We start from the raw sequence: 16,288 nt of genomic DNA on the forward strand, positions 1-16,288 counted from the left end.
GTAACCAGATAATCAAAACAAAATAAACAAATAAACAAATAAGAAATGCTAAGGGGTTATATTACCATGTATAATAAATATATATTATATGATATTATAATATAATATTTTTATATAAATGTTTATTGTTAAAAGATAATAGGGGGGGAAAAATTATACATATATATTAAATCAAAAATATTTATTAGTACACTTCATTGTATATTTTTTTTTGAATATCCTATTTTCTTCAAACGTTTTATAAATAAATTTTAATCCTAATGTTTAATTCCCTATTTTTTTATAATTATCTTAATATAATATTTTCTTTCCATTCTATAACATTTTCAATAAAAAAAAATAATAAATAATATATTGATACTGGTTCCTATGTTTTCAACCATTGTCTAAAAGATTTATGAATATGTTGATTTCCTTCAATATAAATATATTTTATAGTTTTGCGATATTCTATGAAAATATAATTTTACAGATCTTTATATCTTACATTAATCTAATTATTTTAAATAATTCTATATATTATTCATATATGTATATATAAATATATGTATATTTTTATTTTAACAAATTTTTCATATATTCTAAAATATAATACAAAACACATACTATATGTATATTAATATAATCTATCATTTTAAAATAGAGTAATGGAATATATTTATTAAAAATATTTAAAATAGGAAATAATTTAATGTATTTTTTTTAAGTATAATAAAATATAATATTATATTGCTAAAAATATGTCCTTATATTTTTTTTCAATTTTAACCATATATTTTATATAATAATATAACCAAAAATAAAATAAAAAATCAAATATATAGAATATAATTGTAATAGGGGAAATTGTGTTAAATTAAATATTTGACTTACTTCATGTATATTCGTTATGTAAACATATAGTAAATAAATAAACAATCAGTACATTTTATAAACTAATAACTTTGTAGATACTATTAAATTTATATTTGTTCATTATATATATGGGTGTTATATTTAACAATAATTTTGTATTATATATAATAAAAAAAAATATGTTTTTGTATTTAATTATATAATACAAATATTTATATATATATATATATATATATATATATATAAACAAAAATAAATTTAACTAAAAGAACCATAAGAGTAATTTAATTTTTCATTGAATATCACACAGTTTATTTGTTCATTTTAATGTTACAACAACATAAATATATATATTAATGAAAATATAAAAGTAAATATAATTTATGCATAATTAAAATAAAAAGCATATAAACAAAAAAAATATATATATATAAAAATATATTAAGGCAAATATATAAAGAGAAATATTTTTATTAACAAATAATTTTACGAAAGAAATTATATGTAATTTCCTAAAAACAAAAAAACAAATATTAAAACAAATCAATCAAACGAAAAATAAAAGCAAAAAATTAAAACAAATAAACCAAATCAAATAAAACCAAAGAAACAAAAAAAAAAAATAAAATAATAATAAAAAACAATCAAAACAAATAATCGAAACAAATAAAAAAAAAAAAAAAAAACCATATATATATTTTAATCAAATACAAATTCTAAATTATATTATAAAATCCTAACATTATTATATATACAAATCACATATGTATGTACATTAGTGAAATCTCGCAACCATTAATTCATCATCGGGATCATCAATCTCATTTTCATCATCGTCATTATCTGCCGAACCTGTTTCTTCTATTTTTTCAACATCAATATATGTACTAGTGGGTGACTTTGTTACTTTCGTTGTTTCATCAGCAGAAGTAAATAATTGTGTTTCTTCCACCTCTTCAACCACAGGACAATAATCACATCTGTCGTTCAAAAATTGTTCGTTTTTTCCACAATCGTCAAAAAAAGCAAAATCATCCACATAAGTAGCCATTTTGTTCTTGAAAGCATTTTCCATATCGTATCGTCTTAAATTATTCATGGTTTCCTCGTTGGTTTCGTGCAAATAGTTCATGATTTTATTTTTAGGCGACAATCTTGAAGCAATAACTTCACCTAGATACCCATATTTTTTCATGTTTAAGTATGCTTCACGTTCATATTTTATTAGAATATCACTTGTATATTCTTTAATTTTGGTTCTGACAAAATTTATTAAATATTTATTGAATACAGTATAATATCGATCCAAGAAACGGAAATTGCTCGTGATATAAAAATGAATATTTTCATAATATGCATATAATGCAAAAACTCCGAAAAAACAAAATGCGTACATGAACCCATTCGTCAATTCCATGAAAAAATTTCTATTAAAACTATGAACGGAAGGTTTACGTTCGTACGTGTGTTCTGTAACATGTTTTGTTTGTTCTTTTATGGCAGGACCAAACCCTCCAGGAAACGATTTGCCCGCATCCAGGTATAAATTGGAAAAAAAATAGAAAAACAAGTATATGGAGGAATCACGTGCAAGAAAGCTACTAAAGAAGAAATTTTGTGGTGTAGGACTTGATCGACTACAACTACTACTATCACTTGCACAGACGTGTGTTGGAGATGTACTCTGTGTTGTACATTTACCATGGACCCATTCATATGATCCGCAAATTCTGAGATATAGAAAATAGGTTGTGATAGGTAAAAATTTTCTTCCAATAAATTGACCCACTTTTTTAGCCGAATAGAAATTGGCGCTTGCCACAGCCTGGTATTCACATAAAAGACTTAAATTTTTATAATTTAACATCTCGTACATTTTGGATGCAAGCATGAAATAGTTGGAGAAAACGAACGTTTTCCCATATTTTAATTGTGTTATAGGTTTTTTCGCATATGGTGGCAACAAACTGTTCGTCATACTATCCATAATACTTCCGTTATATACATATGCAAATGTAAGAAAAGCGGACGTACTTGTTGCTACCTGGATATTTTCACTTAATCCGTATGCTTTGTCCAGATGATCTGCATTATTACTTAACATTGTGGAAAACAACATTTGAAATGCTGCAAACATGGTTTTTGCATAATATCGTGATGCCATAGAATTATGTATTTCCAGTTCACGTTCTTCTTTGTTTAATTTCGAATAATTGTTTGCCACATTCATGAAAAAAACATTATTCACACTCTACAAAAGAAATATATATGTAGGTGGGTGGATATATATATATATATATATATATATATATATATATATATATGTATATATATATATATGTATTATACCATTTTGTCATCTCTTCTTTGTGTCCTGTACGTTTCTTCTATTCTTCTAAATAATAAATAAACTGTTTGTAAGAAAGATGTATCGGAAAATATATCTGTGTTAAAATTATATATTGAATATAATTCATCAACAACTTCTTTCAATATTTCTTTATTTATTTTAAATCCATAAATAATACCGTATTTATAAAAATTGACAGAATTTCCCATAATACTATGTAATGTGTGATACACTCGATCTTTTACTTTTTTATATGTTGGGGTAGCAGTCATATATTTTCTCATATTGAAAATATCTGCAAAAAATAACACGTCGTCAAAATGGGTTTTGTACAAATCCATGGAGTCTCGCATTAACATTAATTTGTTATTTATATTATAAATATTATGATATTTATATAAATTTTTCACATGTCTCTGTTCAAAATACATATCGTATGCACACTCAATTAACGATTTCAAAACTTTGTTCCACTGATTCATTTTTGGTGGTTCAAATTTTTGTGATAAAACTTTATCATGTAAATCTTTTCTTATATATGGATTGTGATAATTGGAAAAATAAAACCCTGCGGGCGAACTGATCATCCAATCTTTAAATTTATGTTCAAGTATTAACGATAAAGGATAGGATCTTGGTAATCCTAGAGGTGGTTCATTCAATTGATGGAAAAAATCTAGTTGGAGAAACGAGTTGACATGGACCAAAAATGTGAGAGCTTTTTTCATTTTTTCTAACGTTCCAACTTTCATTAATTTCTCCAATTCTGCAAAAATGTATATATATATTGATGTATATGTGTACACATAGTGATAGCAATTATATTTATTTTTTTTTTACCATCTACTAAATTGTTTGGAATACGTTTCCTAACATATAAAGTATAATATTTTTTTATAGGAGAAGGGAACCAGTAGTTCGTCACGACCGTTCTGTTAAATGAATCCTCATGTTTTATATTTAAATACATTGCTTCAGCCACATTTTTGTACGCAATATCTATAAATTAATATATATATATATATGTACATATATGTATATATATGTGTAAATATATATTTATATGTGTATATTATTATTACCTTTGAAACTGGTGAGTCGAAATAAAAATAGAAAAGTGTACCAATTAATATCATGAGATAGGAAATTACTGTACTCTTGATATATATCTAACGTTCTGATTAGTGATGACACTTTTTGTATTTTGAGCCCTTTAGTTAAATATACGTAAAATTTCTGTACCATCGAAGGAACGTCCTCAAATTTCACTAAAAAAATATATATATAAATATGTATGTATTTATGTATATATATCCACTTGTTTATTTTTTTTTATTACTGTTAGAATATAAGAAAGCTCCTTTACATACATCGCATTTGGATACATCGTTAAGGAAATTACTATCTTTTGATAATGTGTTTGGTTGATGTAAATGACATTTCTCAATACCTATCAAAATATATGTATATATATGTATATATGTATATGTATATATATATATATATATATTTTTATTTACATTTTAATAAGTTTTCAAAAAGGGTAGAAAACTCCTTCTCTTCAGTAAATGACATTTCGACAGCTAAAAAAAAAATAATATAATATATGATGATATTTATATTATATACACTTATACACATATATATATATACTTACTGTTGTAATATCCTGGTAAATAAAGTGATGTAACGTAGGCTCTCGTATCATAATCTAAAAAAAAAAAAAAATATATATATACATATAAATATATACACACATATATATACATATACATGTATATATATATTTATTTTTTATTACTTAAAAGTCCAGTTAAATTTAATAAATGGACATATAACGTTTTTTTTGTTCCATAGGAACTGTAACGTTTCATAAAATAATAATAATTCAAATATATATTATATGCACTTATTTCACGATTAGGTTCTTCTTGTTCAGGAAAAGTATTTTCTTCGTTTGCTTCTTTTTTAAATTGGTTCGTATGATAAATAATACATTCTTTAGGATCATTACACATAAATGAAAAGAAATAATCTTTTATATATTTATGTTCCATCATCCCATGTAAATCAAAATCAGTATCTTGAGTAGTTTTAATTATTTCTAACTGATATTTATTAAAATAATGTATTAGATATTCCAAAATATTACATTCCATAGATGTGTGTGATCGATCAACTTTCAAGTATGTTTTTCTACGTTTTTTTTCGGAATAGTAAACGGATTCATGGTCACACATCATGTCAAGAACTTTAAATCGATCAGACATGGAGAACTCTAATATTTTTTGCCAACTAAAGAATTTTATACTTTTTGCTTGGAAATAACTATTATAATTTTTAAGTGCTAATTTTAATACAATAAAATGTCCCAGGGCTGTAGAAAAAAAAATATACATATATGTGGATTCATGTATATATATGTGGATATATATATATTTATTTATTTATATTTATGTATACATATATACCTATTAGATGAGGACCCAGATGATTAACCAAACCTAATCCATATTGATTTGTTATATCATCTAAAGCTTCCATAAAATTTATATTGGAATTGGTCGTAAAAAAAAAATCGTTCGTGTCCATTACATCTACTTTATTGTCCTCTAGTAGAAGTGTTTCACCTTTATTTTCTATATCTTCATTTTCTTTCATTTCTCTTACATGTGTTAACAAATTAGTAAAAAATTTCTCCTGGTCCCCTACTGGACTAGTTTTTCTCTGTGGATCTCCATTGACTGTAAATACATTATTTAATTCTTCGAGCGCAGCTTTTAAATCGTTCTGTTGTTTGTACGAATTTAATGGTATAAGCATTAATTTTATTGTTTTTAATGTTCGTACAATAAATACTTTTTTTTTAATTATATCTGAAATATCAGAATTGTAAATTTCTATTAATTGTTTTTTCATAAGATGTTCGTATTTGACCATATCGTCAAACGACGATTGTATCGTAGGTACGATGTACGTTTCCTCATTAGTATATGTAATATTTTTTTTTTTAAATTTCGATATATCTAACAATTTTTCAGTTTCTTGTTTAAGGAGAGGATATTTTAATTTATCCTTTTCTAACGATTCTAAAATTAATTTTTCTAATATTGTTAAATTCTTATGTAGTTCATCATTTCCAATCATGGATTTTAATTGATCGATATTATCATTATATTGTACATTGTGACTACTAGTTACAGTTTCATTGTCATTTTCGTTTTCGTTATCATTTATGGAACATATTACCTTTTCATTTAAATATAAAATGAATATTAGGAAAAAAATATATATTTTATAAAATGAAACCATTTTTTACAATTAATTTTTACATGTATATAATTTTTAGTACAAATTACATATTAATGCGTACTCAAATATCTGTGAATTTATGTTTAAAAAAAAAAGTACAGGAATATATAACCCAGAATACAAATAAAAAAAAATTAAAACCGTATTCAAAAAGGAGTACACAAAAATATTATATATATGTCTGTATATGAATTATTATACATATATATAATGGAATAATATTTTTTTACTGCCAAACAAATTTTTTAATTTTCACATCTTTAAACAAAACCAATTATGACCATTTTTATAATTTCACATATTTTGAAAGAAACGAATTCTAAATATAAGGACGGAAATATATAATAAATATGAAATATAAATCAATTTTCCCATATTTATTTTCTTTTACGTTTATTATAATGCATAATTTTGCATATTTCCTAATTTTTTAATTAATTCAAATAAATAAATAATTTCATTAATACGAATAATATAAATAAATTATTTAATTAAAACAAATAAAATAAATAATTTGATTAATACAAAAAAAATAAATAATTCAATTAATATAAATGAATACGTAATGTATTAAAAAAAATATATGTTATAAAATAACATGAAATATATATTCTAAAATAAATATAATAAAATAAAATATAACAGAAACGTAGTCGAGAATATTCAAATATAAAAAAAATTATATAACTTCTCGTTCCTTTTTGATATCGGTGCAACGACAAATAAACAAACAAACCAAATAAAAAAAATTAGAAATTTAAATTATATTGTATATAATAAGACGATACCTTTTAGAAAAATCATTTTTATTAATTTAAAAAACGATTAAAAATAATAAATAAAAATAAATACCAATAATTAAAATATGGATTTTTATTTTTTTTTATTATATTAAATATATTTTTTGAAACGTTTTTCTTCTCTTTTTTTTATTTTTTTTCTTTTTTATAATTTCCAAAATATGTATATGTATAAATTGTATATTTTAAAATAAAAATAATAATAATTAATTGAAAAAAAAAATATATTTTACCTATTTTATAATATATATTAACCGTGATAAAAACGATAATCGTATTATATTAAAGAAAAACTCATATTTTACAACTTAAAAATATATTTTTTATTTTCATTAAATACCTAATAATAATTGCACCTATTTATATATAATAGAATAAATATATATTATTTATACATTTTGTATATGTTTTAAAATATATTATATAAAACGTAATATAATATTCCTACATATATTATTATTATACATGTTTGTTTATAATACATTTTTTATATATTTTTTATTTTTTTAGTAAAATATATAAGGTATATCATAATAATTCGAAGTAATATGATAATACTTTTGTTTCGATATATGACATATTTTTTCGTACATTATTATTAAATGAATTTATATAAATACAAACATTATATATATAAATATATATTTTTTGTCATTTTATATTTTATATCATTTAAATTATTGTTTCATAATTATATATAAATATAATATAATTATTAGATTATTTTAGATTTTAAACATTTTTTGTTTTTTATTTTCTTATTTTTCATATATATTTTCAATAATATTTCTTTAGCACATTTAATTTAAATATGGATAATTTTTTTTTTTAATGTTAATTTTTTGTTAAAAAAAGAATCACATATATATATTCAAAAATCGATTAGACAATGTTTGTTATGTAATTTATAATAAATGTTTTAACATTATATAATTTTATATAAACGATCAATTATTATATTTATATATAATGATTTGTAAAGACGTCATCTAATTTTTATTATGTCGTGTCACTATATATGAAATTTTATTTATTTAATAAAATATATACATTTTATATAAATATCATACTATACTAAAATGAAATATATATATGTTTGTGTATATGTACAAGGTTCCAGAATTTATTAGACGAGATTTATGTCATATATATCCAAAAAGTGAAATATGGTTTGTTCTTTTTTATTTCCATAAAGAATATTATAATATTTTTTTTTTATGAAACACGTTTTATTATAAATTGATATAATTGGTTTTTTTTTTATAGATGTCTATATATTTTAAAAAATATGAATAAAAAAAAAAAAATTATGTTTCAACCTACATAAAGGTTCAAAATATATAATGATAAAATTTTGTACAAGAATGTTTATGTACATATTTACATATATATTATACAATATTAAATATTAGTATAATTATGTATTAGAAGGATAAGGTATATTTTTATAACAATTATAAATATATATGTTATTATATATATATGTGATATTCATATAAATTTTAGTTATATATCTAATCTTTGTGGATTCATCATCCTTTCTGTAAATATTTTCTTATGTTCATTATATAAATCAATTTTTAATGTCTCATAATACTTTAAAAATAAATAAATAAAATTTATCATTTCATCAAGTGATGCTCCATCTTTAATTAAACTAAAAAACTTAAGTGTATTTTCAACATCTGTAGATGATAGTGCAACTGCAATATCATGCATTGATTTATACCATGTACGATATTCAGTATTTACAGATACGACTCTATCACTCATATGGTGATAAGTTTGATATTCATATGTAAGTAAATACTCTTCTATATAATATGATAAATCTTTTAACATATCATCAAATCCATATTTAGCTACACCCAAAACTTGGTTCCATATGTTATGCAGATCTTCATTAGATGGACGTTCTTTTAAATTATCTAATACATTATGTAAATCTTCCAGTGTTAATTGTTTTGATAAATCATTATAATTTATATTATTATATTGTGAACTAAGAGGAATATTATTATTTTTTTCATCTAACGTACTTCTTAATTTATTCTTATGACTGCTACTTCTTAATCTTTTATTATTTACACTTTCTAACTCAGATAAATTTCTTCTATATATATCATAGATTCCTGCATTTTTTGTTTCACTCTTCTCACATATTACTATACTCTGAAGAAAAAATGATAAATATATATATATATATATATATATATATTGATATTATAAAAGATTCACATTTATTAACTTACGTTTAGTACTACTACTAATAATAATATTCCAGTAATTGATAGCAATTTTAAAATTTTTCGCTTAGACGAACAAGCGTTCATTGTATTTTTCATGTGGTTTTCTTCAGAATAATATTGTACACAATTACACTTCATTTTAATAGTATTATTACTATAATTATTTTATATTTTTTATTTTTAAAATAATATATTTAAAATATTTAAAATGTATTAAAATTGTATGAAAAAAAATTAATATGTATACTTCTTATAGCTTTCTTTTAATGTAATTTGTGTTGTTTACAAAAACATGTATATATGTATATATATATATATATATATATATAATAAATTATTTTATAGTTTAATTTGTAATATATATTTATTAATTTTATATTTTATTTGATTATAAATATAATTATAAATTTTGTTGACGTTAAAAATATAATGATACGTATTTTTGTTTTATAAATTCTATAACATTCTTAACAATATTAACTTAAAAAATAACAATTATTTTAAAAACCATAAAATTATTATACAATATTTTAATTATATTAAAAAAAATTAATTCTAAATATTATTTAATATTAATATAAAAAAAATAATTATAATAAAAAATATTTAAAAAATTATTAATAAGAATAATCTCAATTTCAATATATATATACATATTTATTATCTAATTTTACAAAATTATGGATAATAATGTAAATTAAAATAAATTAGCACACAATTTTAATATTGTTATTATGGATACATACATCATTTCAATCCACTTCTATAAAATACATAACGTACATAATTATAATTAAATGTATTAAGAATAGATCAAGTTCTAAATATCTATTAGATATTATATATAAATGTATATTATAAAAATTATTTGATTATATAAAAAATATATAATATAATTGAATAATAACTCAAGGACTACATTTTATCAATTTTATTTTTATTATATTCTCTTTTAATTTCAATTTGGTTTAATTTTTCTAAAGTCAGTTGTATAGTAGATATTCAATTAAGTATTAAAATCAATAATTCACATATAATTATAAAATGTCAAATAATTATATAAAGAAAATATAATTTTTTTTTAAATAAAATAATATAAAAGTAATAATCAATTATATTTATTTTTGGCTCTAATTATAATGTATTAAGGTTTTAATTAATTTTTATATTGTATGTATTATATTTATAAAAATAATATCACAATTAGGTAATATAAAAAACTATATATATTTATATAAAGATTACTCATATTCTATATTAAAATACCACCGATGTTTATACAATTTTATAAAAATATTTAAAAAATCATTTTACAATCATATATAATTCACAAAAATTTTATAAAATAATATTTTTATTTCATATATCTCAAATAAAAAAAAAAAAAAATTAAGAAAAAAATATATTTATATTAGTTCTTAGAGCATATGAATATTTTTTTAAACAATTTTTATATATATATAAAATTATTTGTTAATAAACTGAACGTTATTTATAATAAATATATAAATTTTTAAAATATCTTTTTCCTTTATAGGATATATATATATATATATATATATATATATATATATATATATTATTACATCACTAAATATAATAGCACATATATTAGAAATGATATCTTATAAATTTAAATTAATTATATTTTCAATAATATTAGGAGCATTATCCTTAATTTACAATGTAAGAAATACGCTAGAGGTAAGTTATATATGTGTCTAAAATGTAAAAGTACCTTTTCTTATAATACATTTTTATATTTTTATTCATCGTTTCCATATTTATTTATAATATAAAATGTTTAGTTAATACAATTTGATTTCTGTTTTTTTTTATTATTAATTCTTTTCTACATTCTTAGAATCACTGCGATGGATTATATAAAAATATAAACTATAAAAACACCCTATTAGTGCCAACAAAGTTTAGATCATTAGGAGAATTGTTATATGAACCTAAAACAAATCATAAGCATGAAAATAATAAATTAAGAGAATACAGAAATACCAATGAAACTAATTACATGAAAAAAAAATATCCAAAGAATCACACAAAAACAAAACAAAATATACCAGAGGTAACACAAAAGGAAAACACCTTAGCAACAAATTTAAAGAAATATAGAAAAGAAATATATGGTAAAGAAAACGAAACACAAACAAATAGATCTTCTCGTTCCCTTAAATATTTAGAAATGCAAAGAAAACTTTATAATAATTTTTATGTAAAACCAGAAACGGATTTTGTACATATATCAGATAAATCAAATGCTAAAAATGATAAATTTTGTGAATGTCCAAATAAGATGAAATCATTCAAAAAATCATCTTCATCAAATAAAATCAATGATAAATATTTATATAAATTAAAAACAGGTTGTGTTGGAGGTGTAGGTGTATGTGCACTTTCCTCTACAGCTATAGGAAATTCTGGTATAGCAGCTGGTGTTACTGCTGGTATTGCTCCTGGTACAGCTGCTGCTAAATCATTTCTCACAGGTATATATAGTGCATCCATCGTTCCTAAATTGACAGAAGCCCTTTCTGGTGTGAGCTTATTTTCTGAACCTGCCATAGAAAGTGCTCTTTCTTCTATATCTACCATTAGCTCTGCACATATTTCATGTGCTGCAACTAAAGCGGCAACTGCTGCTAGTGGAGCTGCTTGGGGAACTTTTTCCGCTTATGGTATAGCAGCTTTGGTCGTAATTCTAATAGCTGTGGTACTTATAATATTATATATATGGTTTTATAGAAGAAGAAAAAATTCATTGAAATGTGAAGGAAAGAAACGTTTATGTACTAAATTTGCTTTTTAGAATATAAAAAAGTTTACTTGTCAATTGAATATAAATTATATATTATAATAATATTTTTTTACATGCTTTATATTATAATTTGAATAAATGTTTCATGAAAAAAGTCTATTATATACATTATATACTTTCTAAAATAAAATTGAACTAGATAATTCTTTTACATAATATATATTTATTACTTATTTAATTTAAACAAATACATAATTCTTACGTCAAAATTTTGTGTAATATAATTTATAATTCCTTTGATTCTATGAAACTTTACATTCTAATAATTATTTTAAAAAACTTTATTCAATTGTTATATTACATAAATGTTATGCAATTAAATTATAAAGCAATTTTACCTACAAATCATATTACTATTAATTACCACTTATTTATATCACATGAAAATGTTTAAAAATATATTGTATCTAACGCAAATAACATGTTCTCGTTTTTTAAAGAACAATATTATTTTTTTTTAGTTTGTTTTTTTTTAAATGCTATATCTTATAAAATTTGCGTTTTATTTTATATTATTTCTATTTTACCTTAAACAAGAATATAGAGTATAATTTCATAATGAAAAAAAATGGTAAATATCAATATTTTATATAAAAATATTTTTTTCTACCAAAATATATTGAAATATATTTTCATATTCGAATGATAAAATAAATTACAACCCATTTTGATTTCACGAATAAATGGGTGTTAATATATTAATTTAATATTTATCATATATGTAATAATTAAAAAAGATATAATATATTTTATTTTTAATTATCATGTACTTTTTATATAAAATATATAATTAGAACAAATGAATATATCCTTCAAACATGATTCGTTATAAGATAAAAGTATCAAAATTACCCCAACCATACGCAACTCATATAATATATATAATGATATTCTATTTATATAAAAAGTTCAAATATGTCAATAGAATTTAAAAAAGAAAATTAAACACAATTTTTAAAAAATTTACAGTATTAATATTTTGCATAGAATTATATAATCTAAAAAAAATAAACCATATTACATTCCTTATTTTAAAAAAAATAAATAAATTATAAATTAATATAATATATATAATTATTATTATTATTTGTAATATTAAGACATTATATTCCAATATTTCTTTAATATTTATTTCATAATAAAATGTTAATTATTTATTTTATATATGTTAATACGTTTGTTCATTACACAGAATATTATATATACTATATCATTCAAAAAAATATATAATAATAAAAATACTGTAATTATATTAATTTCGATATAAACCTATATAAATATTCATGTGTATATATATAAGGTCACATACACTCTAATCTTAGCATATTTAAGAAAAAAATATATATGTACATTTATATAATTAGTATAATAATTCTGATACATCCAAAATATATATATTTTATAAATTTTATTGGATCATACACATGAAGAATGAAATAACATATGTCAATATATTCTGTTTGTTCATGTAAAAAAAAACATAATTCTACAAATATATATATATATATATATATATATATAATTATTTTATACAATTCAATAACTTTTAAAAACATTTCCTATTAGTATATTATATATAATATAATTAACAAAATATATGTATTTCTTTTAATTTTTATAAAAATCATTTTTTCTTATTCAAGGTTTTTGCAATACTTTCTAAGAGTTCCTTTTGATGTTTTTCATGTAATTCATTTTTTATTGTATGAAAATATTCTAAGAACGAATAAATAAATTTTAAAATATCATCAAGCGTATGTTTGTCATTAATTAAACTAAAAAACTTGTTAGTGTATTCTCCCTGTTCATTTCCTACTGATTGACAAAATCTAGAAATTTGTTCATTCCACATATCTTTATATACAAAAATTTTATCACTAAATTCATCAGTACCAAGACAAACTTCATTATCTAAATATTTTTGTATTGATGCCTTTAACTGTTGATATATATCATCCAAACCTTCTTTTGCAACTCCAAGTGTGTGAGTCCATATATTTCTAAGATCTTCTTTTGAAGGACATTCTTTTAATGAATTTAATACATTATATAATTCCTTTTCTGTTAAATTTTTTGATAAATCATTATAATTTATATTATTCACAGAACTATTACTTTTATTTTGAACATTATTATTCTTCATATCATTGTTATTACAATTTTTATTTTCCTCTACACTTTGTTCATTACTTTTAATATTATTTGTATTGTATTTTGTTTTGCTTACATCTTCATTTTTAAGTTTTAAATTTCTTTTCCTTTGTGAACCGTTTCTATTTTTTTGTGCCTCACCTAAATTTCGTTCATACATATTGCTAATATTAACAATATGTAAGCCCTTGTTTTCTAAGGATGTCTAGATTAAAAAAAAAATTATAAAACTTATATATATATCACATATGTTTTATAGTAAATTAATTTATATATAAAAAAAATAAATAATTATAATAATAAATAAAATTTGTATAATGAACTTACATTTAGAAAAACATAGTAAAACCCAATTATATATAAACTTAAACAAAGAAATTTAAAAGAGATATAACGTAATATTCCTTTTTCGTTCTTATCAAGAACATACAATCCAGAAAGGCTACCACTTTTTTTATTCATAATATTAATAACTTAATTATTTTTTTGATTAATATATAAAAGATTCAAATATTTTAAACAATAATATTTATATATATAAAATAAAAAAAAAAAAAATAAAAAAATAGGATTCATAAAGTATCTATGATATAATACAATATGACCACATAAATAGGTATATGTTCCTTATTTTATTGTGAATAATTATTAATATTATATAGTATGAATTTATCAAAATATATATTTCATATTACACTACTTTAATTTAATGTAATAAATATATTTTGTCAAAATGCTAATAGTATATTAAAATATAGAAAATATAAAAACAAATATCTTTATATATGTGTATATATAATAGGTTTAATAAATATTAAATATTTTTGTACATCTATTAATAAAATAAATTAAATTAAAATAATATAAAATTAATTCATTTTTATTATATATTAACTGTTGTTTAATTTTATTTAATTATTGTATTTTTCGTTAATATAAAAGTATATTTTGTATACAACTTATATTAGAAGTAAATATTATGGATAATAATTATCTATCTATTGTAAATTTTCCTCTTTTACTATTATAAATATTACTTTGATTTTATATTTATATATATTATACATTCTTATATATTTAAATCGATCAATTCAACTCAACAATATATATAAGTGATAACAAATTAAAATTTACCAAAAATGTAAAACTATTTAATTTCTATTTCCGAATTTTTTTCTCCTTTTTTTTTTTTTTTTTTTTTTTTCATTACATTTTAAGTTATTAATATTTAGAGGATATTTTGAGTGTTTTATAATGATTATAAAATTGATACGATTAGGCACAAAAAGAATATAATACAAATATTTCTATGATAATAAAAATTAGAATTATCATTTTATATATATATTTCCCATTTTTCAACAATAACTGACCAAAAATATTATGATCACACGTTTTTCACATCATAAATATGTCGATATATAAACATTTCTGTTAACGATATTTTTATGATTATTCTATAATAATAATAAATTATATAAATTATATAAATTATATTTTCGTTAATATATGTCATCTAACATTTTTATATATTTTTTTATTTTTTAATTAAAGTGAAAAAAAAAAAAAAAATTAAAAGGGTTAATATAATATCATATATTATTTAAGATATTACAAAATAAAATAAACATAATTGTTTATTAAATATATTATAAAAATAAAAATATAACAATGAATATTATTAAATAAATTTATATTTTTTTTTGTGTTCATTCATAATATGTGAATATTATTATGATTT

At 19.8% G+C, this 16,288-nt stretch overlaps 4 protein-coding genes across 4 annotated transcripts; 1 reads left to right on the forward strand and 3 right to left on the reverse strand.

The window, feature by feature from the left end:
• Positions 1–1,630: 1,630 nt before the first annotated feature.
• PADL01_0400400 (cytoadherence linked asexual protein 3.1, putative) lies at positions 1,631–6,517 on the reverse strand (the record flags this gene model as incomplete). Its single annotated transcript, XM_028685116.1, has 9 exons — positions 1,631–3,106; positions 3,205–3,971; positions 4,046–4,204; positions 4,288–4,473; positions 4,545–4,655; positions 4,726–4,788; positions 4,863–4,916; positions 5,007–5,582; positions 5,677–6,517. 9 exons carry the CDS (start codon positions 6,515–6,517, stop codon positions 1,631–1,633), a joined length of 4,233 nt encoding a protein of 1,410 aa, XP_028536646.1.
• A 2,306-nt stretch (positions 6,518–8,823) lies between these two features.
• On the reverse strand, positions 8,824–9,704 carry PADL01_0400500 (Plasmodium exported protein (PHISTa), unknown function; the record flags this gene model as incomplete). The annotated part of the gene is made up of 2 exons (XM_028685117.1): positions 8,824–9,489; positions 9,570–9,704. The coding sequence occupies 2 exons, from the start codon at positions 9,702–9,704 to the stop codon at positions 8,824–8,826; spliced, it is 801 nt and encodes a 266-aa protein (XP_028536647.1).
• Positions 9,705–11,183: 1,479 nt separating this feature from the next.
• Positions 11,184–12,387, forward strand: PADL01_0400600 (stevor PIR protein, putative; the record flags this gene model as incomplete). Its single annotated transcript, XM_028685118.1, has 2 exons — positions 11,184–11,270; positions 11,431–12,387. The coding sequence occupies 2 exons, from the start codon at positions 11,184–11,186 to the stop codon at positions 12,385–12,387; spliced, it is 1,044 nt and encodes a 347-aa protein (XP_028536648.1).
• A 1,633-nt stretch (positions 12,388–14,020) lies between these two features.
• Positions 14,021–15,009, reverse strand: PADL01_0400700 (Plasmodium exported protein (PHIST), unknown function; the record flags this gene model as incomplete). Its single annotated transcript, XM_028685119.1, has 2 exons — positions 14,021–14,752; positions 14,875–15,009. 2 exons carry the CDS (start codon positions 15,007–15,009, stop codon positions 14,021–14,023), a joined length of 867 nt encoding a protein of 288 aa, XP_028536649.1.
• Positions 15,010–16,288: the final 1,279 nt, after the last annotated feature.

Source organism: Plasmodium sp. gorilla clade G2 (genome assembly GCF_900097015.1).
Source record: "Plasmodium sp. gorilla clade G2 genome assembly, chromosome: 4".
Classification (NCBI taxonomy): Eukaryota; Apicomplexa; class Aconoidasida; order Haemosporida; family Plasmodiidae; genus Plasmodium; species Plasmodium adleri (nom. inval.).